The following is a 24,607-nucleotide window of genomic DNA, read 5'->3' on the forward strand; positions in this document are numbered from 1 at the left end:
CCGACGAATAGGATATTTATGCCAAATGATGTATGTAGCTTTGAAAGTACATGGAACAAATGACTGCCCTTTTTTCTCGATATTACGTAGTTATGTTGGTACATGATTCCAAGTATTAGGTAGTTACGAATATGTATGTATTTGCATTTTAGATATCAAGGAACGGTTCACCAGCTACGTACTCCTTCTCATCGTCTGCCTCAGGAACATGGAGCAGTTCTCATGGAGCCCAGGTAACCAACATGCAAAGGGAATTCTTGGATCCATTTTATTGTGTTCACAGGAACGGGTGATTTTAGTTTTTTTTTTTTACCCCCGTTATTCTCCCCAATTTTGATCTTGTCTCATTGCTGCAACTCCCCAACGGTCTTAGGAGGCGAAGGTCGACGTGTTGGAGGAAACACTGTTCGCCTGACTAAAGCCTGCAGGCACCCGGCCCGCCACAAGGAGTCGCTAGAGCGCGATGAACCTAACCATTCCCTAACCCGGATGACACTGGGCTAATTGTGCGCCTCCCTATGGGAACCCCCGATCACAGCCGGTCGTGATACAGCCCGTGAGCGAACCCGGGTCTGTAGTGACGCCTCTAGCACTGCGATGCAGTGCCTTAGACCGCTGTGCTTCTCAGGAGGCCCACAGTTTGCTGCTACTGCTGCCTTTGAAAAAGTAATCACCCTGATCCTTGGTGCCCTTTTTAAAGCTGTTCCATTCAACCCCTAGTGGATAAGACATTGTGATGATGATAGCGCAGCCTTACTCTCATCACCTCCGTCCTATATGACAGCTCTCTTAATACAGTCAGCTGGCCCTGACAGATTTGGAATGTCAGTAATGGTGATGATGCTAATGTCGTACTCTGACCGGGTCTGAGCCTTGTGGCATAACCTAGACCTCATCCAAAACCATTTTGGGCAGACTTGCACCACATGGATATGAAGATTGTATTTTATCTTGTGTTCGAGTCGAATCCACCACTGTTTAACTTATTGTACTAAGCCTAAAACAATTTATGATTAAACCAAGAAATCATTAAATGTACAATTGGAGTCAATTAAAAAGAACGACCAGACATTCGGTTAGGTAAAGAAGGAATGGTGTAGATTTTAGAAATTCACTTCACAAGTCAGTTGTCTTGTCTCCAGATCATCTCTGGGTGTTGTTACCTGATGTCTTCATGGTGATCGCCTCCGAGATCGCAGTGGACGTCATCAAACACGCCTTCATCACCAAGTTCAACGAGATCACGGCAGATGTAAGGATCGCACGGATGATGACTAGTGATTCGATGAGTTGGCGATAAATGAACTGAAAAACCTTTAATTTCGCACACAGTCAAACACCAAGAGGGAACGGTGTATTTTGAGGTCAATCCCATTTTTAATTCACCCACTTCAAGGAATTAATTGAAATTCACAGTTCGCAAATAAAACAATCCCCATTAGGAATACATTGCGCTTTTTAAAGTCTTGAATAAGAATTTCAATTAATCTACTTGAATAAATTGATTAAGAAAACACATTTCCCTCTGGGTGTGTGACTGTGAAATGTATGTTCACTGGAGAGGGTCTGCTTCGTTCATGTTTGAAGGATTACACCATGGTTGGCCCTGTTTTTATGTACAGCATGGCACTTTTGTTTAGGTTGCCTCCCACACTGCTGTGTGCCTCAATCTCTGTAGCGTGCCACGAGTCCCTCCGCTCCCCTCTGCCCTCTTTCTAAATCACAACACATCACATTATGCCCCAATAGGGCTACTGGGCTAGCAACGTCGTCATCCTCAGCCACAACAACTAGCTGTCCCACCGTCAGTCATGACCCATTCCCAGCTCTTGTGTGGCGAGAAACCTTGCCTAAGACCCGAAGGCTTTAGATCGAAGGGCTCCACACAGTCTTGTGGCGCATAGGAGATGCGGGTTTGAATTCAGTCGGGACACATTGGTGCTGTTTATTCCGCGAGGAGGTGTTGGTCATAGGGGGGGAGGAGTGTAATGGCGGCAGGTTTGGTGAACCGTTTCTCTCGCGTGACAAGTAACCTTCGCTGAGACCTGAAAACTGCCTAGGCTTTAGCTCAGCCGGCTAACACGGTCTTCAAATCCAGTCGGTCATACTCACTTGTGGTCCAGTCTTTATGGTATCCGTGTTGTTCTGCAGAGCCATGGCAGATGGTTTACAAGCTTCATATCAAACAACCGTAGTGATACATTCTAATAATGAACTAGGTGTTCTGTTCGTCTCTGTGATGATAACGCGGCTGTTTTTGTATCCGCAGGTATACAGTGAATACAGAGCCAGCCTGGCCTTCGATCTCGTCAGCTGTCGGCAGAAAAACGTACGTAGCATCTCTCGAACACAGTGATTAGGCATCCAGCTCCACTGTCCCTACAGTTTCAATCAATGTTCTTTTTCCGCTGCTGTAGTTGATGTGTGGTTGAGGCTTGTTTTTGTCCATGGGCAGGCCTGCACAGAATACAGCGATTCTGTAGCCAGGAGAATGGGCTTCATTCCTCTTCCTCTTGCAGTCCTGGTAAGATCAGCCTTGTACACCAGTCCAATGCAGTGGTTCCCCTTCCATGATATGTAGATGGGCAGTGTGTTTTAAGTGGGCACTAATTATATGCTTTTTGATTGTGTTTTTTATGGATGTCAATCAACTAAACAGTTCCGTCTTGTATAACGTTGTTTATTAGTTGCACGACAATGTAGTTGACATAACTACATTTTTGTTGTCTTGATTTTTATTTCTGATGAACTGTAACGTGTGACAGTGTTTCTGCTGAAGCTTTTTCGATTTTGTAATTGACAGCTAATCCGAGTGGTGATGAGTTCAGTGAATGTACAGGGAGCCCTGTCCTACTCCTGTGTGTTCCTCTTTTACATGGGGTAAGACTCCAATCCAGTTCTTATTCTTTGTCATGTTCGATGATTTGCAATTAAATGGCACCCCTTCCACGAGTTTCATAGACAAATCCGAACGCGTCAGTCCCGCAATACGGCTAGCGTTGTTTGCGAGCATAGCATTCACGCGATATCCCATGCGTATTTAAATGGAGCGCCTCTGATGTCCGTGCCGGACTATTCCCACTGAGTTACTTTAGCATGGGTCTTCACGTTAGCCCTCTGCTTAGGCTTAGTTGGGGCTTCTTTTTCTCTTCACCCTCCTCCATCTTTTCTTCTTCTTTTTTTCCACCCTGTGGGTATAAAACCACTGAACAGTTAGCCTGAGGTGGAATACAACGTTGTCATCTCCAGTCCCCCCCCCCCCTTTTTATTATTATTATTTTTTAATAGCTGTATTCCCAACAGACCCTGGTATCTGTGAAAAGACCACAGTCCGGCTTCCAAAAGCCTTCGGGGGTAGGGGGGTGGGGATTTGGTCCACAGACCTAGATGTGGCTGTCTCTCTCGATCGTATTTCAAATGCATCATAAGCTTTAGATATGCAGAAGCCCTATTGCGTTCCTGGAGCTGTTTTCTGTCCATGAACTGAGCGTTATAACCCTTCATACTCAGTGTGCTGTATATGGCTGCTTTGTGGGTAGTGTTGCTATTCCCTAATGCGCAGGGCTCTACACAGACCTTTTCTAAGTTAAAAATAAATCAAAAATGTAAAAAGGCAAACACTTAGAAATTTAGGAGCACAATGAAAATCATTTGAGCTATTAAAACTGGAACCCTTTATTTTTGTAGGCCCACTGGTGTTACTAAATAAAACTTCCAGGTTGCACAGCGAAATATTTAGAGAGTAATATGGTCAAATGCGAGTAATATGGTCGCACTGTAGAGCCCTGATATGGTGAGATCGAGAAGTTTTTGAATTGGCCATTTAAAAAAAAAAAAAGATGGAATATTAAATATGTGCCATACCAGTATACCTTATCTGTATTTCCATACAGAATCAAATCTAGACCTGTTCACAATGGGGGGGGGGGGGGGGGGGGACGACACATGACTATACTGTAGTCTGCTTCTCTTCTCACTTTCACCTTGGAAATCATTACTTGTCTTTTCCCTGTGTAGAATGGTGACCCTGAAAGTGCTTAACAGTATTGTGCTGCTGGGGAAGTCGTGTGTGTACGTGAAGAGAGCCAACATGGAGGACAAGCTGTTTGAGAAGCCCCCCACAGCCGTCCCCGGGAAGACGCCCAGTCGAACCAGCAAGACATCCAGGTGTACTGCCCCCTCAGGTACCCAGTGACAGACAATACCCTAGTATTTATATTCATTTACCTTCATTTTACCAGGCGAGGGAACATCTTATAATATATATAATGACTAGGGAACAGGTAAAAACCTTGCATGAGACAATGAAGACTTGTGTTACCTCCCTGAGCCTTTCGCTCAGCGGGCTAACACAATCTTAAGGCATGAAGAGGACCCAGATTAGAACCCAGTCAGTCACATACAGCCTACCCAGCCTCAATAAGACACTCAATTACTCATTTTTCTTAGCAATCCCAGCTTGCCAAACCCAGCCTCAATAAGACACTCAATTACTCATTCTTCTTAGCAATCCCAGCTTGCCAAACCCAGCCTCAATAAGACACTCAATTACTCATTCTTCTGAGCAATCCCAGCTTGCCAAACCCAGCCTCAATAAGACACTCAATTACTCATTCTTCTGAGCAATCCCAGCTTGCCAAACCCAGCCTCAATAAGACACTCAATTACTCATTCTTCTGAGCAATCCCAGCTTGCCAAACCCAGCCTCAATAAGACACTCAATTACTCATTCTTCTTAGCAATCCCAGCTTGCCAAACCCAGCCTCAAGCAAGCAGATGCGTATTTCCCACTCGGGTAATTGACCTCCCGCATCGCCACACGCGCACGCACCTCGCCTTCATCCACATCGAAGCTGCCACTGAAATTCAAAACTGAAACTGCTGCTAGGATGCGCATGACCGAGATAAATTGTCAGGTGTGTGTGTGTGTGTGTGTGTGTGTGTGTGTCTAGAGCAGATGAGCCCGCTGAGAGCATTAGTGACACCACGTCACGTCAAAGCTTTTCTCACTCCTGTATTTTTACAGCACCACAGTTTTCAGGCAAAATAATCAGTAGCATAGTATGTTAAAGTGCCAATGCATATCATGTGGGGTCAGAAAGTCACGGAATGCTTGCGTTGCTATTCTTCATTAGCCCATCTGTAACTGTACTGGACCCAACCCAGCTGTCTCTTCTGGGCTGCATTCATTAGTGCACACCGTAGGAAAACGTTTTGCGTCGGAAATTGAGTATGAGCGTCTCTTATTGGACGAGTTCAGGTAGTCACACCCTGTTTTAGTCCGTTTCATTCTGTTTGGTGCCTATTGAATACCTCCCTGGCAAAATAGGTTACTTTCAGCCCCCTGATTCCAATGGATTCCTTACTATACTAACAGACTACTTTGCCTCGTTCTTCATAACGATTTGGTTCTAATTGGAGGTGCCATATGTTAAGTGCCTATGGAAAGTTTTCAGACCCCTTGACTTTTTCCACATTTTATAAAGTTACAGCCTTATTCTAAAATTGGATAAAAAAATAAAAAAAATTCCATTATCAGTCTACACACACAATACCCCATAATGACAAAGCAAAATCGGTTTGGAAATGTTTGCTATTTTATTTCAAATAAAAAAACAGAAATCACATTTACAAAAGTATTCAGACCTTTTACTCAGTACTTTGTTGAATCATGTTTGGCAGCGATTACATCCATGAGTCTTCTTGGGTATGAAGCTACAAGCTTGGCACACGTGTGTTTGGGGAGTTTCTCCCATTCTTCTCTGCAGATCCTCTCGAGCTCTGTCAGGTTGGATGGGGAGCGTTGCTACAGCTCTCTAGAGATGTTTGATCAGGTTCAAGTCCGGGATCTGGCTGGGCCACTCAAGGACATTCAGAGACTTGTCCTGTTGGAAGGTGAACCTTTGCCCCTGTCTGAGTTCAGTCCTGAGTGTTCTGAAGGAGGTTTTCATCAAGGATCTCTCTGTACTTTGCTCCGTTCATCTTTGCCTCGATCCTAACTAGTCTTCCAGTCCCTGCCGCTGAAAAACACCCCCACAGCAGGATGCTGCCACAACCATGTGTCAGGGATGGTGCCAGGTTTCCTCCAGACGTCACGCTTGGCATTCAGGCCAAAGAGTTGAACCCTGGTTTCATCAGACCAGAGAATCTTGTTTCTCGTGGTCTGAGAGTCTTTAGGTGCCTTTTGGCAAACTCCATGCGGGCTGTCTTATGCGTTTTACTGAGGAGTGGCTTCTGCCTGGCTGCTCTACTATAAAGGCCTGATTGGTGGAGTGCTGCAGAGATGGTTGTCCTTCTGGAAGGCTCTCCCAGAGTGACCATCGGTTTCTTGGTCACCTCCCTGACCAAGGACCTTTTTTCTCCCGATTGCTCAGTTTGGCCAGGCGGTCAGCTCTAGGAAGAGTCTTGGGTTTCCAAACTTCTTCCATTTAAGAATGATGGATGCCACTGTGTTCTTGGGGACCTTCAATGCTGCAGACATTTTTGGTACCCTTCCCCAGTCCCCTAATTACATGGTTATACCACTGGTTCAGTACCACAATGCATTTTCTAAAGTAGGCCTGCTGTATCCCATGCTCATGTGTTGTTGCCTTTAGAGGAACACACATTTATTTCATGCAGTCTGGGGAATACACACACGATTTGCTGCTCGCCTGGTAAAGTCTAATTTGCAACACACTCTTTTATATGCAAGTGAAGCATGTCGGCGCCTTAGGCAAATGGCTTTCTCCATAGAGTAGTAACCCATGTGCTGATATGCCTCTTCTACTTCACTCGACTTTATTTGAATTTACACAACGGGTGGGTCTAATCCTGAATGCTGATTTGGTTAAAAGCGCATTCCAGCTGGTGTCTATTCCACAAGTTACCACCGGCTAAATCTATCTACTATGTTCCATCTGACTGCGCAATCCACTTTCTCATCAGCCCAGGCAGGGAAGTTATAAACTTGATCTCCACTGTAAAAAGCATCTAGACATTATCTCACGTTTCTTTTAGACTAGCATTTTGTTTTCAACAGTGGAGATTTGTATAAACCTTTACTGCCTGTCTCTCTGACATTTGCAACGTTGTTTCTATATTTAAATTCAATCTCCAGCTGTCCCATAGTAATGAATGTGTAAGGGTCGGGAGTCGGGACGAGAGGGAGTGGCAGGCAGCGTTTCTCAGACAGTTGAAATCATGAATCAGCGGGCATAATTGTTATGGATATACAGTGGGGCAAAAAAGTATTTAGTCAGCCACCAATTGTGCATGTTCTCCCACTTCAAAAGATGAGAGAGACCTGTAATGTTCATCATAGGTACACTTCAAATATGACAGACAAAATGAGACAAAAAAATCCAGAAAATCACATTGTAGGATTTTTAATGAATTTATTTGCAAATGATGGTGGAAAATAAGTATTTGGTCACCTACAAACAAGCAAGATTTCTGGCTCTCACAGACCTGTAACTTCTTCTTTAAGAGGCTCCTCTGTCCTCCACTCGTTACCTGTATTAATGGCACCTGTTTGAACTTGTTATCAGTATAAAAGACACCTGTCCACAACCTCAAACAGTCACACTCCAAACTCCACTATGGCCAAGACAAAAGAGCTGTCAAAGGACACCAGAAACAAAATTGTAGACCTGCACCAGGCTGGGAAGACTGAATCTGCAATAGGTAAGCAGCTTGGTTTGAAGAAATCAACTGCGGGAGCAATTATTAGGAAATGGAAGACATACAAGACCCCTGATAATCTCCCTCGATCTGGGGCTCCACACAAGATCTTACCCGTGGGGTCAAAATGATCACAAGAACAGTGAGCAAAAATCCCAGAACCACACAGGGGGACCTAGTGAATGACCTGCAGAGAGCTGGGACCAAAGTAACAAAGCCTACCATCAGTAACACACTACACCGCCAGGAACTCAAATCCTGCAGTGCCAGACGTGTCCCCCTGCTTAAGCCAGTACATGTCCAGGCCCATCTGAAGATTGCTAGAGAGCTTTTGGATGATCCAGAAGAAGATTGGGAGAATGTCATATGGTCAGATGAAACCAAAATATAACTTTTTGGTAAAAACTCAACTCGTCGTGTTTGGAGGACAAAGAATGCAGAGTTGCATCCAAAGAACACCATACCTACTGTGAAGCATGGGGGTGTAAACATCATGCTTTGGGGCTGTTTTTCTGCAAAGGGACCAGGATGACTGATCTGTGTAAAGGAAAGAATGAATGGGGCCATGTATCGTGAGATTTTGAGTGAAAACCTCCTTCCATCAGCAAGGGCATTGAAGATGAAACATGGCTGGGTCTTTCAGCATGACAATGATCCCAAACACACCACCCGGGCAACGACGGAGTGGCTTCGTTAGAAGCATTTCAAGGTCCTGGAGTGGCCTAGCCAGTCTCCAGATCTCAACCCCATAGAAAATCTTTGTAGGGAGTTGAAAGTCCGTGTTGCCCAGCAACAGCCCCAAAACATCACTGCTCTAGAGGAGATCTGCATGGAGGAATGGGTCAAAATACCAGCAACAGTGTGTGAAAACCTTGTGAAGACTTACAGAAAACGTTTGACCTCTGTCATTGCCAACAAAGGGTATATAACAAAGTATTGAGATAAACTTTTGTTATTGACCAAATACTTATTTTCCACCACAATTTGCAAATAAATTCATTAAAAATCCTACAATGTGATTTTCTGGATTTTTTTGTCTCATTTTCTCTGTCATAGTTGAAGTGTACCTATGATGAAAATTACAGGCCTCTCTCATCTTTTTAAGTGGGAGAACTTGCACAATTGGTGGCTGACTAAATACTTTTTTGCCCCACTGTAGGTACGTTTTTATTCCTAGAAGTCAATGTTGTTGGTTTTCCAGTTTACTTGGTCACTCTGAAGTAAAATCTAATCAAAAAGGAAGTTTATGATGATGATGTTTCGTTGCTTACTATCTATGTGTGAGTGTTACTTACCGTTAGTGTTGCTAACTTTTCTCAAATTACCAAGTATTGTTTGTTTGGGTTAAATCTACTTCTCTCTCTGTCTCATTTGCCTCATCAGGTGATCTGTCAGGGGATCCGTGGTCTGAGCGGTCTCCATCCACTCCTTTCTGCACCTCCATCCCCCCCTCCTCCTCTGTCACCACCCAGCCTATCCCCACCGTCATCTCCAACCCACAGGCAGAGACTGTGGCCCCTCCCGCCACTTCCCCCACCTCCACCCCAACCAGACCCTCCACCAGCCCAGAACCGGACCCTGACACCCTCAACCCCTCGCCCCCTGCCACTCCCGAGCAGAAGGAGGGGGATGGGACGGAGGGCACAGAGCTCAAGCACAGGACCCCTAAAAAGGACCTGCTGGACGTAGACCGCTTCACGATATGCGGGAACCGCATTGATTGACCCCTCTGAGCCCTTCCATTGACCTTTGACCCCTCCCCCCGATAGCTACTCAGGAGAGGCGGTGAGCAAGACGCACCTCAGCACTTCTGCTCTCTTAGCAAAATCCAGCGAAAGCAGAGTATATTTATTAAGTTAGACATACAGTAAGTTATTGTGGACTCTGAGACAGGCTGTTTAATTTAAGTTGACTTTCTGTTTTTCGCCTGCTGGGTTTGGGGCTCGACAAAGAGAACTACAGTTGGCTGAGCAACGGAAGACTGCCAGAGGAATTGTTGTTTTCATGGCAACCTAGTTGTCTGTACCAATGATGTATATAAACCCTGGATTGCTGATGCTATGTATTGGCCATTGAGAAGCTTTGAAGCCACCGGTCGGCCATGTTGGCACTCCCCAGTATTACAATTAAATGTTTCAAGGACAAAATAGCATGTATATAAGTGTTTTGTTGTTATAGTGGGGACAATTACATTTAGTAGTAAAAATAAATGTTTTAATAGTATAATATAAATACAAGTATGCATTAAGATGTCTGTAATAGAATAAATGTGTAAAAAAAAAAAAAAAAGTAGACATTAATACATTTCTATAGCTTCTAAAATCTATTTTACAATGGAGGAGGAGTACCAAGATGGCTGCACGATGGCTTCAGTACAGCACCCCATGTCAGTCATCCCGGATGCTAGATACACATTGTGAGTGTGTGTGTGTGTGTGTGTGTGTGAACACGAACGTGGAGCATGAGACATTGGTGCCTCTTCTCAGATACACAGCAAAAGAGGAACAAAGTTATCTGTCAATGTTCTACCGTTTTATTTGGACATATTGGATAAAAACGACTGATTTAGCAATTTGCTCATCAAAAAGCTTTACCCAGTTTATTGGAATTTTGCGGTATAAAATATCACTACTGGTAGGAGCTCCATTTTGGTAGTGTAAAGAACATCTCCACAGAAGTGAGATTTGTTTTAGACAGCTTTCTTTTACAGATATTTTAATCTCATTCAATTTGACTTAAAATAATATTTGATGGTTATTTGTTTGCCATTACCGCACGTATTACTCATAATACATATTGCCTTTGGGAAAAGTTCATACTAGCATTTTATGATGGCAAGAATCCCTAGTTTGCGCTGATGAAACGTTACCGTATTGTCTTAATTAAATATGCTACAGATGACAGGGTTTGGAGCTATTTCTCTTCATTTGACGCTCATGCAATGTTTTAATTACTATTGTAATAAGGATCTATTTTTGGAGCTGCCAGTTGTAATATTTTATAGTATTTTTGCGCATGGAACTTCCACTGAACTCTCTCCGAGGGTCCCTTTTTGTAGTGTTCTTATGCAAGCAATGATGGAAAACTGTCCACTTAATCTCGTCTGTTTGGTTCATAACTTCACCGTGATATGAAATGGCCCTCTTTTTGGGATGATGATAATGATGATAAATAAATGAAAGTTATTTTGCAATTGTGGTGTCAATATCCAACAAGAACCGAGTGAGAGGGGAATCTCTCGGGTCAATTGTCTCCTCAGGTGCTCCCTGGTCCGAGCGAAGCCCCTCCACTCCCTCCTGCACCTCCATCCCCTTCTCTGTCACCAGCCAACCCCCCCCTTCCCCCCCCCCCCTTCTCTGTCACCAGCCAGCCCACCCCTTCCCCCCCTTCTCTGTCACCAGCCAGATTCCTTCCCCTCCCCCCTTCTGTCACCAGCCAGCCCACCCCCCCCTTCTCTGTCACCAGCCAGCCCACCCCTCTCCCCTTCTCTGTCACCAGCCAGCTCCCCCCCCCCCTTCTCTGTCACCAGCCAGCCCACCCCTTCCCCCGCCCTCACCATTGGAATAATGATCTTACCATTGATGAATGAACATGGGGAGACCCTTGTAGAGTAGATGTTATTTTTCAGTTGAGGTAATCTGACGGTCACACTCGCACCATGGGTGACCTCACCTTCTACAGACGGGGCGATGACTCAGGTCGTGTAAATCCACCCCCAGCCAAGCACGTCTTAGAGGGCTAAGCGTCTTACCTCGCAGGCTGAGCCGGCCCTAGCTCTCTCTCCTCTCTCAGGCTTCCATGAAGCCGTTCCCTGTTAGAAGTAGTCTGGCTGGAGCCTGTCCAGTGACACGAAGCATTAAATGTACAGGCTCACTCTACGGGTTGTGTTTTAACAACTAACGTTCACGTAACTCCTACCCTAACCATATATACTGAACAAAAATATGAACGTAACAGTTTCAACAAGTTACAGTTCATATAAGGAAATCAGTCCATTTAAATAAATTCATTAGGCCCTAATCTATGGATTTGACATGATTTGGCAGGGGCGCAGCTATGGGTGGGCCGCCTGGGAGGGCATACCCACCCACATGGGAGCCAGGCCCAGCCAATCCGAATTAGTTTTCCCCACAAAGGAGCTTCATTACGGACAAGCTGGATGGTGAAGAAGCTGGATGTGGAGGTCATGGGCTGTTGTGGTTACACGTGATCTGCAGTTGTGAGGCCAGTTAGAATACTGCCAAATTCTGTAAAACAGCATAGGAGGCAGGTTATGGTAGAGAAGTGAACATGTAATTCTCTGCCAACAGCTCTGGTGGACATTCCTGCAGTCAGCATGCCAATTGCATGCTCCCTCAAATCGTGAAACATCTGTGGCATTGTGTTTTGACAAAACTGCACATTTTAGATTGGCCTTTTATTGTCCACAGCACAAGGTGCACCTGAGTAATGATCATGCTGTTTAATCAGTTTCTTCAGATGCCACACCTGTCAGGTGGATGAATTATCTTGACAAAGGAGAAATGCTCACTAACAGGGATGTAAACAAATTTGTACAAAACATTTGAGAGAAATAAGATTTTTGTGCAAATGATACATTTCTGGGATCTTTTATTTCAGCTTATGAAACATGGGACCAACACTTTACATGTTGTGTTTTATATTTTTGTTCAGTATATGTAAATTAACATAACATATTCCTTACGTTTTTGTTCATACACGCACACACAGTATTTTTGAGTCCAAAAAGTTTGTCCTTGGTTGTGGATCAATCAGACCCAAACTCAAATGGACGCAACGATAACTAGACCTGACCCATACCCTAGTGGGTCAGGATCTAGACCAGACCCGAGTGACAAAAAATATGTGGTTTATCAGCCAAGTTGCTCTGCTGGTTAACTAATAGGTCTTTGTATGTTGGCTATGTCTTCTATAAGTCAATAAATTCACCTTATTAGCATAAAATAAATAGGCGATAGGCTATGCAGGACCCTAGGGAAAATACTGGGTGTATTCCGGGTCGGGTGGAACCGTGAAGACCTCTAGCACACCTTGTGGTTTTTGATTGAATGTAGAACTATGTGTTGACGTCTTTATGAGGCATAATTGTGAGGAAACATAGGCTAAGTCGTGGTGAATAAAGATGCATGGAAATGTTGTCTAAAACAACTTGAAAGGATGAACGTACATGTATCTGATCAAAGGCTGAACTGTTTCTCATCCCAATGGGAGTCTTCTGGCAGGGTCTCCCTCAAACACCTAGGAGGAAACCAGCTACTGTACATAATCCCATTTAATAAGCATGGCATTTTGTGCATTTCCTTTTTTTCTATCGACAGATCATAATGCAGCAAAGGAAAGGAAAGCGCTGACAAAATCTCCACATTTACCTGATGTGAACCAGTGAAGCGAAAACATTGTGATTGTAGTTGCTCAACATTGACCCCTTGTGTTTGGCTACTCTGGGACCACATTTAAAATAGAACTCATATCCCTATTCAAAGGGTTTTTCCATTCACCTGATCTGGTTTGCCTCCCTCAGTGCGGATCTAATGTGTTGTGAATGCGCTGAAGGAAGGCGTTCTGTAGCCCTGATGAAAGGCCTTCCCACATGAAACCTGTCCAGAGGGGCCCTGGCCCGCCACATTCTTGGAAATCAACAAGGACCGTATTGTGCATGGCAATGCTGGGTGCTTCGAGATCAGCAGAGGTTGTGGTCCCAAAGTATCTTGTGTCTACCCTCTGGAGTTGGGGAGGTGGGGGGCAGGGTCAGAGTTCGGGAGGACATTGAACACCTGTGTTGGGGGGGGGGGTTCAAGACAGTTTGGCATCTGTTTATCTGAAAGTGGACACCTTAGTAGGCTGCACAGTCAAAAAAGCATACTCTAATCAGTTTTATCTTAATATAGTCATTTTATTGGTGCAATAAACTGTTCTGAAAAGGGTAACTGACTAAAGGAACAGGAGAGAGACCATTTTTGTGTGCCACAGCAGTATGGCAGGCTACTGTACATCTCAAAACTAATTATAGGCCTATATTCAGGAAAATCATGCACCCCAAAAATCTGAGGGGGCACAAAGTATGTAACATGAGAATGGCTGGAGGGTGATCCTGAGGGGGGATAGGCCCCCTATCCGTAAATTGGATAATTTTTCATATACCTGAAACAGATTTTTTTACTGCAATCTAGAGGCATAATCGTTATGATTAAATCTATGTAAATATATATGTTTACTTTTCTGCATATCTAAGCGTATCTCTTGAGTTGTCGTACCTGACTGGTAGTTATTCTTTTTTTTAAAGACACTACATTTTTAAGACGCTAAATCTGCATCTCTGCAAATAAATATGGGTAAAAGATTGAAAGGAATGTGAGTCTTATTCAGTAAATTTAGTAATTGCTTACTTTTCTCAAGTCTACCAACCTTGCCAGCAGGCATGCCATCTAAGATGGTAAAACAAGCTAGCCACTCTAACTTCAGTGATAGCCTGAAATGGCTACTTGGTAGTTAGTTATGCGGTTGGGAGTTTGGGCAACTTCAAATTGCTAGGTGGCTAGTAGTATTACAGAGAAACAACAACAAAAATATTTAATATATACAGTACCAGTCAAAAGTTTGGACACACCTACTCATTCAAGGGTTTTTCTTTATTTTGACTATTTTCTAAACTGTAGAATAATAGTGAAGAGTGTGCAAACTTGTGTGCAAAGGGTGGCTACTTTGAAGAATCTCAATTATACAATATATTTTGGTTTGTTTTACAGTTGTTTTGTTACTACATGATTCCATATGTGTTATTTTGTAGTTTTGATGACTTCACTACTTTGTATGTAAACAGGAGAAATCTCAGGGGGAACCTGTCCCTGTTCCCCCTATGGGCATGACACCTCTGCCTATATTCATGTTCCATCTTTTCAATTATAATCTTCCAGTGTATCCTCCTTCCCTAACCTCATGAGGACTGCTTCCCATTGGAATTGTGTCGGGGGGCCCGACGATACCCCCGGACAGGGCCAACCAGGCAGGAAATAACCCCACCCACTTTGCCAAAGCACAGCCTCCACTCCACTAGAAGGATATCTTCAAACCACCAGCTTACTACCCTGAGACAAGGCTGAGTAGAGCCCACGAAGATCTCCACCACAGCACGAGCCCGAGGGGGGCGCCAACCCAGACAGAAAGATCACGTCAGTGACTCAACCCACTCAATTGACGCACCGGTAAGCCAGTGACTCAGCCCCCGTAAAAGGGAATCCCAGTGAAGAAAGGGGAACCGGCCAGGCAGAGACAGCAAGGGCGGTTCGTTGCTCCAGTGCCTTTCCATTCACCTTCACCCCCCTGCGCCAGACTACACCCTACTGACCTACTGAAGAGATGAGTCTTCAATAAAGACTTAAAGGTCGAGACTGAATCTGCATCTCTGACATGGATAGGCAGACCATTCCATAAAAATGGAGCTATGTAGGAGAAAGCCCTGCCTCCAGCTGTTTGCTTAGAAATTCTAAGGACAATAAGGAGGCCTGCGTCTTGTGACCGTAGAGTACGTGTAGGTATGTACAGCAGGACCAAATGGGAGAGATAGGTAGGAGCATGCCCATGTAATGCTTTACAGTAAAACCTTGAAATCAGCCCTAGCCTTAACAGGAAGCCAGTGTAGAGAGGCTAGCACTGGAGTAATATGATCAAATTGTTTGGTTCTAGTGAAGATTCTAGCAGCCGTGTTTAGCAATAACTGAAGTTTATTTAGTGCTTTATCCGGGTAGCCGGAAAGTAGAGCATTGCAGTAGTCTAATCTAGAAGTGACAAAGCATAGATGAATTTCTCTGCATCATTATTGGACAGAAAGTTTCTTACTTTTACAATGTTACGATGATGGAAAAAAGCTGTCCTTGAAATATTCTTGATATGTTCGTCAAAAGTGAGATCAGGGTCCATAGTAACGCCGAGGTCTTTCACAGAGTTGTTTGAGACGACTGTACAACCATGAAGATTAATTGTCAGATCCAACAGAATATCTCTTTGTTTCTTGGGACCTAGAACTAGCATCTCTGTTTTGTCCGAGTTTAAAAGTAGAAAATGTGCCATCCACTTCCTTATGTCTGAAACACAGGCTTCCAGGGAGGGTAATTTTGGGGCTTCACCGTGTTTCATCGAAATGTACAGCTGTGTGTCGTCTGCATAGCAGTAAAAGTTAACATTATGTTTCCGAATGACATCACCAAGAGGTTAAATATATAGCGAAAACAATAGTGGTCCTAAAACGGAACCTTGAGGAACACTGAAACTTACAATTGATTTGTCAGAGGACAAACCAACCACAGAGTCAAACTGATATCTTTCCGACAGATAAGATCTAACCCAGGCCAGAACTTGTCCTTGTAGACCAATTTGGGTTTCCAATCTCTCCAAAAGAATGTGGTGATTGATGATTTCAATAGCAGCACTAATGTCTAGGAGCACGAGGACATATGCAGAGCCTTGGTCTGATGCCATTATTGACCACCTTCACGAGTGCAGTCTTAGTGCTATGATGGTGTCTAAAAACCAGAATGGAGCATGTATTGTTTGTCTTCAGAAAGGCAGTGAGTTGCTGTGCTACAGCTTTTTCAAAATGTTTTCAGAGGAAGGGGAGATTCGATAAAGGCTGATAGATTTTTATATTTCTGGGTCAAGGTTTGGCTTTTTCAAGACAGGCTTCATGCCACTTTTAGTGAGTTTGGTACACATCCGGTGGATAGGGAGCTGTTTATTGTGTTCAACATAGGAGGGCCGAGGAAGCAGCACTTTCAGTAGTTTAGTTGGAATAGGGTCCGGTATGCAGCTTGAAGGTTTAGAGGCCATGACTATTTTCATCAATGTGTCAAGAGATATAGGATTAAAAAATGTGAGTGTCTCCCTTGATCCTAGGTCCTGGCAATGTTGTGCAGACTCAGTACAACTGAGCTTTGGAGAAATATGCAGTTTCAAATTTGCTCTCTAATGATCAAGATCTTTTCGTCAGAGGTTCATGAATGTATCACTGCTGAAGTGAAAGCCATCCTCTGTTGGGGAAGGATGCTTTTTAGTTAGCTTTTTGACAGTATCAAAAATACATTTTGGATTGTTCTTATTCTCCTCAAATAAGTTAGAAAAATAGGATGATCAGGCAGCAGTGAGGGCTCTTGCGCGGTATTGTCTTTCCAAGCTAGTTGGAAGCCTTCCAGTATGGTGGGGCGCCATTTCGTTCCAATTTTCTGGAAGCTTGCTTCAGGGCTCGGGTATTTTCTGTATACCAGGGAGCTAATTTCTTAAGAACGTTTTTTGTTTTTAGGGGTGCAATTGCATCTAGGGTATTACACAAAGTAAAATGTAGTTCCTCAGTTGAGGTAGGATAAGGGAGGTAAGGCAATAAATCAAATCAAATCAAATTTTATTTGTCACATACACATGGTTAGCAGATGTTAATGCGAGTGTAGCGAAATGCTTGTGCTTCTAGTTCCGACAATGCAGTAATAACCAACAAGTAATCTAACTAACAATTCCAAAACTACTGTCTTGTACACAGTGTAAGGGGATAAAGAATATGTACATAAGGATATATGAATGAGTGATGGTACAGAGCAGCATAGGCAAGATACAGTAGATGGTATCGAGTACAGTATATACATATGAGATGAGTATGTAAACAAAGTGGCATAGTTAAAGTGGCTAGTGATACATGTATTACATAAGGATACAGTCGATGATATAGAGTACAGTATATACGTATGCATATGAGATGAATAATGTAGGGTAAGTAACATTATATAAGGTAGCATTGTTTAAAGTGGCTAGTGATATATTTACATAATTTCCCATCAATCCCCATTATTAAAGTGGCTGGAGTTGAGTCAGTGTCAGTGTGTTGGCAGCAGCCACTCAATGTCTGACCAGAAGACCGCCTCGTTTCCCTCTTTTTCGGAGTCGTTTTTTTGGGTCGCTGCATGGGATCCGCTCCGTTGTCCTGTTTGTAAGGCAGAACACAGGATCCGCGTCGCGAAAAACATATTCTTGGTCGTACTGATGGTGAGTTGACGCTGATCTTATATTCAGTAGTTCTTCTCGACTGTATGTAATGAAACCTAAGATGACCTGGGGTACTAATGTAAGAAATAACACGTAAAAAAACAAAAAACTGCATAGTTTCCTAGGAAGGCGGCCATCTCTGTCGGCGCCGGAAGTATAAATAGGCCATAGTGGCGAAGAAATTGCAAATATAACAATTATATACTGGAGGGATAGATGTGAAGAAGATGAGTGTGCAAGTAGAGATACTGAGGTGCAAAGGAGCAAAATAAATAAAATAAATAGTATGGGGATGAGGTAGTTGGATGGGCTATTTACAGATAAGCTATGTACAGGTGCAGTGATCTGTGAGCTGTTCTGACAGCTGGTGCTTAAAGCTAGTGAGGGAGACATGAGTCTCCAACTTCACTGCTATATTTGCAGTTCGTTCCAGTATTTGGCAGCAGAGAACTGGAAGGAAAGGTGGCCGAACGAGGAACTGGCTTTGGGGGTGACCAGTGAAATATACCTGCAGGAGCGCGTGCTATGGGTGGGCGCTGCTATGGTGACCAGTGAGCTGAGATAAGGCGGGGCTTTACCTAGCAAAGACTTATAGATGACCTGGAGCCAGTGGGTTTGGCGACGAATATGAAGCGAGGGCCAGCCAACGAGAGCATACAGGTCGCAGTGGTGGGTAGTATATGGGGCTTTGGTGACATAACGGATGACACTGTGAAACTGCATCCAATTTTCTGAGTAGAGTGTTGAAGGCTATTTTGTAAATAACATTGCTGAAGTCGAGAATCGATAGGATAGTCAGTTTTACGAGGGTATGTTTGGCAGCATGAGTGAAGGATGCTTTGTTACGAAATAGGAAGCCAATTCTAGATTTAATTTTGGATTGGAGATGCTTAATGTGAGTCTGGAAGTAGAGTTTACAGTCTAACTAGATACCTAGGTATTTGTAGTTGTCCACATATTCTAAGTCAGAACCGTCCAGAGTAGTGATGCTGGACAGGAGGGCGGATGTGGGCAGCGATCGGTTGAAGAGCATGCATTTAGTTTTACTTGCATTTAGGAGCAGTTGGAGGCCACGGAAGGAGAGTTGTATGGCATTGAAGCTCGTCTGGAGGTTAGTTAACACAGTGTGAAGGGCCAGAAGTATACAGAATGGTGTTGTCTGCCTAGAGGTGGATCAGAGAATCACCAGCAGCAAGAATGACATCCTTGATGTATACAGAGAAGAGAGTTGGCCCGAGGATTGAACCCTGCAGCACACCCATAGAGACAGCCAGAGGCCCGGACAACAGGCCCTCCGATTTGACACACTGAACTCTGTCTGAGAAGTAGTTGGTGAACCAGGCGAGACAGTCATTTGAGAAACCAAGGCTGTTGAGTCTGCCGATTAGAATGTGGTGATTGACAGAGTCGAAAGGTCGATGAATACAGCTGCACAGCTGTCTTATTATCGATGGCGGTTATGATATCGTTTAGGACCTTGAGCTTGGCTGTGTTGCACCCATGACCAGCTCAAAAACCAGATTGCATAGTGGAGAAGGTACGGTGGAATTTGAAATGTTCGGTGATCTGTTTGTTAACTTGGCTTTCGAAGACCTTAGAAAGGCAGGGTAGGATAGATATAGGTCTGTAGCAGTTTGGGTTTAAAGTGTCTCCCCCTTTGAAGAGGGGGATGACCGCGGCAGCTTTCCAATCTTTGAAATCTCAGACGATACAAAAGAAAGGTTGAACAGGCCAGTAGTAGGGGTTTAAACAATTTCGGCGGATAATTTTAGAAAGAGAGGGTCCAGATTGTCTAGACCGGCTGATTTGTAGGAGTCCAGATTTTGCAGTTCTTTCAGAACATCAGCTATCTGGATTTGGGGGAAGGAGAAATGGGGGAGGCTTGGGCAAGTTGCTGTGGGGGGCGCAGGGCTGTTGACCGGGGTAGGTGCAGCCAGGTGGAAAACATGGCCAGCCATAGAAAAATGCTTATTGAAATTCTCAATTATAGTGGATTTATCAGTGGTGACAGTGTTTCCTAGCCTCAGTGCAGTGGGCAGCTGGGAGGAGGTGCTCTTATTCTCCATGAACTTTACAGTGTCCCAGAACTTTTTGGAGTTTGTGCTACAGGATGCAAATTTCTGTTTGAAAAAACTAGCCTTTGCTTTCCTAACTGCCTGTGTATATTGGTTCCTAACTTCCCTGAAAAGTTGCATACCGCGGGGGCTATTCAATGCTAATTTGATTGCAGTGCTGGTCAAGGGCAGTCAGGTCTGGAGTGAACCAAGGGCTATATCTGTTCCTGGTTCTACATTTTTTGAATGGGGCATGCTTATTTAAGATGGTGAGGAAAGCACATTTAAAGAATAACCAGGCATCTTCTACTGACGGGATGAGGTCAATATCCTTCCAGGATACCCGGGCCAGGTGATTAGAAAAGCCTGCTCGCTGAAGTGTTTTAGGAAGCGTTTGACAATGATGAGGGGTGGTCGTTTGACCGCAGACCCATTAAGGACGCAGGCAATTAGGCAGTGATTGCTGAGATCCTGGTTGAAGGTGTATTTGGAGGGCAGGTTGGTTAGGATGATATCTATGAGGGTGCCCATGTCTACGGATTTGGGGTTGTACCTGGTAGGTTCATTGATCATTTCTGTGAGATTGATTGCATCAAGCTTAGACTGATTATGATCAGTGATTAGTTCATTGACTATAATTGCCTTGGAAGTGAGGGATCTAATATTAAGTAGCCCTATTTTGAGATGTGAGACATCACAATCTCTTTCAATAATGACATGAATGGAGGATATCTTTATTCCAGTGAGATTGCTAAGGCAAACACTGCCATGTTTTGTTTTGCTCAACCTAGATCGAGGGACAAACAAGGCCTCAATGGGGATAGCTGAGCCGACTACACTGACTGTGCTAGTGGCTGCCTGGCCTGCACCCTATCTCATTGTGGAGCTAGAGGAGTTAGAGCCTTGTCTATGTTCATAGATAAGATGAGAGCACCCCTCCAGCTAGGATGAAGTCCGTCACTCCTCAGCAGGCCAGGCTTGGTCCTGTTTTGTGGTGCTCTCATCTTATCTAATCTGGGGAGTCCCAGAAAGAGGGCCAATTTGAGCAATCGGGGGAGAAGGGCCTTGGTCAGGGAGGTGACCAAGAACCCGATGGTCACTCTGATAGTGCTCCAGAGTTTCTCTGTGGAAATGGTAGAACCTTCCAGAAGGACAATCATCTCTGCAGCACTCCACCAATCAGGTCTTTATGGTAGAGTGGCCAGATGGAAGCCACTCCTAAGTAAAAGGCACATGATAGCCCGCTTGGAGTTTGCTAAAAGGCACCTAAAGGACTCTGACCATGAGAAACAAGATTCTCTGGTCTGATGAAACCAAGATTGAACTCTTTGGCCTAAATGCCAAGGGCCACATCTGGAGGAAACCTGGAACCATCACTACGGTGAAGCATGTTGGTGGCAGCATTACACTAACACTCTACAAAATGGAGCTGACAGAGAGGGCTGCCTCGCTTCTAGTTCTTAGGAAACTTTGCAGTATTTTGTTTTTTATGTATTATTTCTTATATTGTTAGACCAGAAAATTGATTGTGTTATCACATACAGCCGGCCAGAAATATTGGATAACAGAATGGCGGAAACTCGCCAGCACTACCAGCATTACGACCAGGAATACAACTTTCCCAAAGCAGATCCTTTGTTCGCACCACCCAGGGCAATTGAACTGATTACAAAGGCCGACCCAAAACAACGCTGGCGGAGAAGAGGGATTCGAAGCGGTCTTCTGGTCAGACATAGGAGGTGCGCACACCACACACCTCTTCCGAGTATATTACTTGCTAATGTTCAGTCCCTGGATAACAAAGTTGATGAGATCAGGGCAATGGTTTCTTTCCAGAGGGACATCAGGGATTGTAACATACTCTGTTTCACGGAAACATGGCTCACTCGGGATATACTGTCGGAGTCGGTCCAGCCATCTGGATTCTCATGGTGTAACTGTAATAACATACAGGCACTGAAGTCCTTTTGTTCAATCGACCTAGAATACCTCACAATCAAATGCCGACCATATTATCTTCCAAAATAATTATCTTCGGTTATTGTCACAGCTGTGTATATCCAAGCCGATACCACGACTGCCCTCAAGGAACTTCACTGGACTTTATGCAAACTGGAAACCATATATCCTGAGGCTGCATTTATTGTAGCTGGGGACGTTGAGGCAAATTTAAGGAAAAGGCTACCTAAATTCTATCATCAGCATATTGACTGTAGTACTCACGCTGGAAAAACACTCAACCATTGTTATTCCAACTTCCGGGATGCATACAATGCCCTTTCCCGCCCTCCTTTCGGCAAATCTGACGACAACTCCATTTTGCTCCTCCCTTCCAATAGGCAGAACCTCAAACAGGAAGTACCCGTGCTAAGGACTATTCAACGCTGGTCTGACCAATCGGAATCCACGCTTCAAGATTGTTTTGATCACGCGGACTGGAAATATGTTCCGGTTAGCTTCAGAGAATAATATCGATGTATATACTATGACGATTACTGAGTTTTCAATAAGTGTATAGAAGATGTTATATCCACTGTGACTATTAAAATCTACGCTGATAACATCTGCTAAACACGTGTATGTGACCAATAAAATTTGATTTGATTTGGGATGTTTTTCAGCGGCAGGGACTGGGAGACTAATCAGGATCAAGGGAAAGATGAACGGGAGCATAGTACAGAGAGATCCTTGATGAAAACCTGTTCCAGATTGCTTAGGACCTCAGAGACGGGGGCAAATGTTCACCTTAAAATAGGACAATGACATGAAGCACACAGCCAAGACAGCACAGGAGTGGCTTCGGGACAAGTCTCTGAATGTCCTTGAGTGGCCCAGACAGAGCCCAGACTTGAACCCGATCCAACATCTCTGGAGAGACCTGAAAATAGCTGTGCAGCGATGCTCCCCAACCAACCTGACAGAGCTTGAGAGGATCAGCACAGAAGAATTGGAGAAACTCCCCAAATACAGGTGTGCCAAGCTTGTAGCGTCATAACCAAGAACATTCAAGGCTGTAATCTCTGCCAAAGGTGCTTCAACAAAGTACTGAGTAAAGGGTCTGAATAGTTATGTTTAATATATATTTTCTACAATTTCGGAAAATCTGTTTTTGCTTCGTCATTATGGGGTACTGTGTGTAGATTCATGAGGAAAAAAAACATGTAATCAGTTTTAGAATAAGGCTGTAACGGATCAAAATGTGGAAAAAGTTAAGGGGTCTGAATACTTTACGAATGCACTGTATATTCCGTACTTTCCCCTGTACCGGCCATGTAGTTTGAATAATCAGTGCCTTCCACCAATTTCCCCACACCCTTTCTGCATTGGTGTTGGCTTTTTCTTGTCTGCAACCTGTGGTCTTCGTCCCTCTATTTGAATGTTATATCCTCCCACCACCATTCAATATTTGCCCTTAAAACATGTCTTCCCCGTTTATTCCTGTCACTGTCAGCTTTAGGCCCTTTTTTACCATGCATCCTGGAGTACTTGCTCTGCCTAGTGCTCTGTAGTCACGTTTCCCTTCACAACATTGCCAGCACACAGCCACAATTCCTCCCAGGATCACTGCAAACCTAACCCCCCTCTAACTATTTTGGGCATTGGTGACAATGGGATGGATTCAGTCTGTCTGGGTAGGACACCAAGGTTTTCTTGCCATCCGGCAGGCTTCTGAGAACACAGTTCCATAGAACATCATCCATGTTCGTATTAAGTGGTTTGGAAGTTCTAGGATTATCACCCTGATCTATAAATTACTAGATGCCCATTACCCCCCTTCCGTTCTAAACAACTCATCACCCCCCTTAATTTAAAGGTGCACAATTTCTACACAATTTCTACACAATTTCTACACAATTTCTACACAATTTCTACACACAATGTCTATCTCCTACTCCTTGTATAAAAGATGGTTGTTTTGAATGCGAAAGAATGGCAATCAGTAGACGCCTTCTCCCTCTTCATTCTCTGCTGTTTTTTTAACCTCTCTAAGCAGCTTCACTTAATCTTATTTCCCGGGCGCACATCCTGTTTATTGCTGCACTCACACAGCACTTTCCTATCATCAACAATAGTAGCCTTCCAGCCAGAGCACCCACCATTGTTAAAAACACTCCGGCCCATTCCCACAGCATATCCTTCACACACTCCTCCACACAACCGTCTCCACTACCTCTCTATCTCCCTACACTGCTGATTGCCCCCATAACTCTGGGATAGTACAGTCAGGATCCCCAGACTGGAGCCTTTCCTGCACTGCTTCCTACCCGTAGTGTTGGTATACAGTACATATTGTTACTCCCAACCCAATCTAATCCTTTCTGCACTTTTCCATTGCACAAATCTCTCCGCCATTCATGAACTCTATGTCCGCACCAGAGCGGATTCTCTACGTGCATGGCTGGATGTTTAATTTCCTATTTGTTTCCCTAATTACCCAATAAACATTATTAAGCCATTCAAACGACCATTCCTGAGGAAAAAGCGTGTCCCATAATTCCCCCACTTACATAACTCCTACAAGACACCTGCCCAGTTACTATTCTAACCCATTTCTTATCTTTCAATTGCTCCTATCTAGCCTTTGTTTAACCCAAAACGGTCCAGGCTCCCTCTGGCTCGTTCTATAACCACCTCTTTTAATTTCTTAGACGTTAACCACGGAAACGGGCCCGTAGCGAGGTATTGGTAGCTAGTCCAGTAATTGTTTCACCAGTCTAAATTATCCAAGCATGGTTTCACATAATTATTTCAACACTTCTGTAGTTTCTAATCCCCACCCTACTCTACCTCTATCCGTAGTGAAGACCTGTGTGTAAGACCTCAAATCACCTTTTTAACAGTAC

The 24,607-nt window shown here is 44.0% G+C and overlaps 1 protein-coding gene across 4 annotated transcripts in view; it reads left to right on the forward strand.

Moving 5' to 3' along the window:
- LOC139390723 (transmembrane anterior posterior transformation protein 1 homolog) overlaps window positions 1–10,855 on the forward strand; it is a 35,962-nt gene extending 25,107 nt beyond the window's left edge. For all 4 annotated transcript variants that reach the window (XM_071138044.1, XM_071138045.1, XM_071138042.1 and 1 more), the window contains 7 exons: window positions 153–233; window positions 1,143–1,252; window positions 2,270–2,329; window positions 2,456–2,524; window positions 2,804–2,880; window positions 4,018–4,184; window positions 9,046–10,855. In XM_071138044.1, coding sequence (XP_070994145.1) covers window positions 153–233; window positions 1,143–1,252; window positions 2,270–2,329; window positions 2,456–2,524; window positions 2,804–2,880; window positions 4,018–4,184; window positions 9,046–9,386 — 905 coding nt within the window. In that variant the 3' untranslated portion in view covers window positions 9,387–10,855. The remainder of the gene's footprint in view (window positions 1–152; window positions 234–1,142; window positions 1,253–2,269; window positions 2,330–2,455; window positions 2,525–2,803; window positions 2,881–4,017; window positions 4,185–9,045) is intronic.
- Window positions 10,856–24,607: the final 13,752 nt, after the last annotated feature.

This window comes from Oncorhynchus clarkii, chromosome 31, assembly GCF_045791955.1.
Source record: "Oncorhynchus clarkii lewisi isolate Uvic-CL-2024 chromosome 31, UVic_Ocla_1.0, whole genome shotgun sequence".
NCBI classification, from domain to species: domain Eukaryota; kingdom Metazoa; phylum Chordata; class Actinopteri; order Salmoniformes; family Salmonidae; genus Oncorhynchus; species Oncorhynchus clarkii.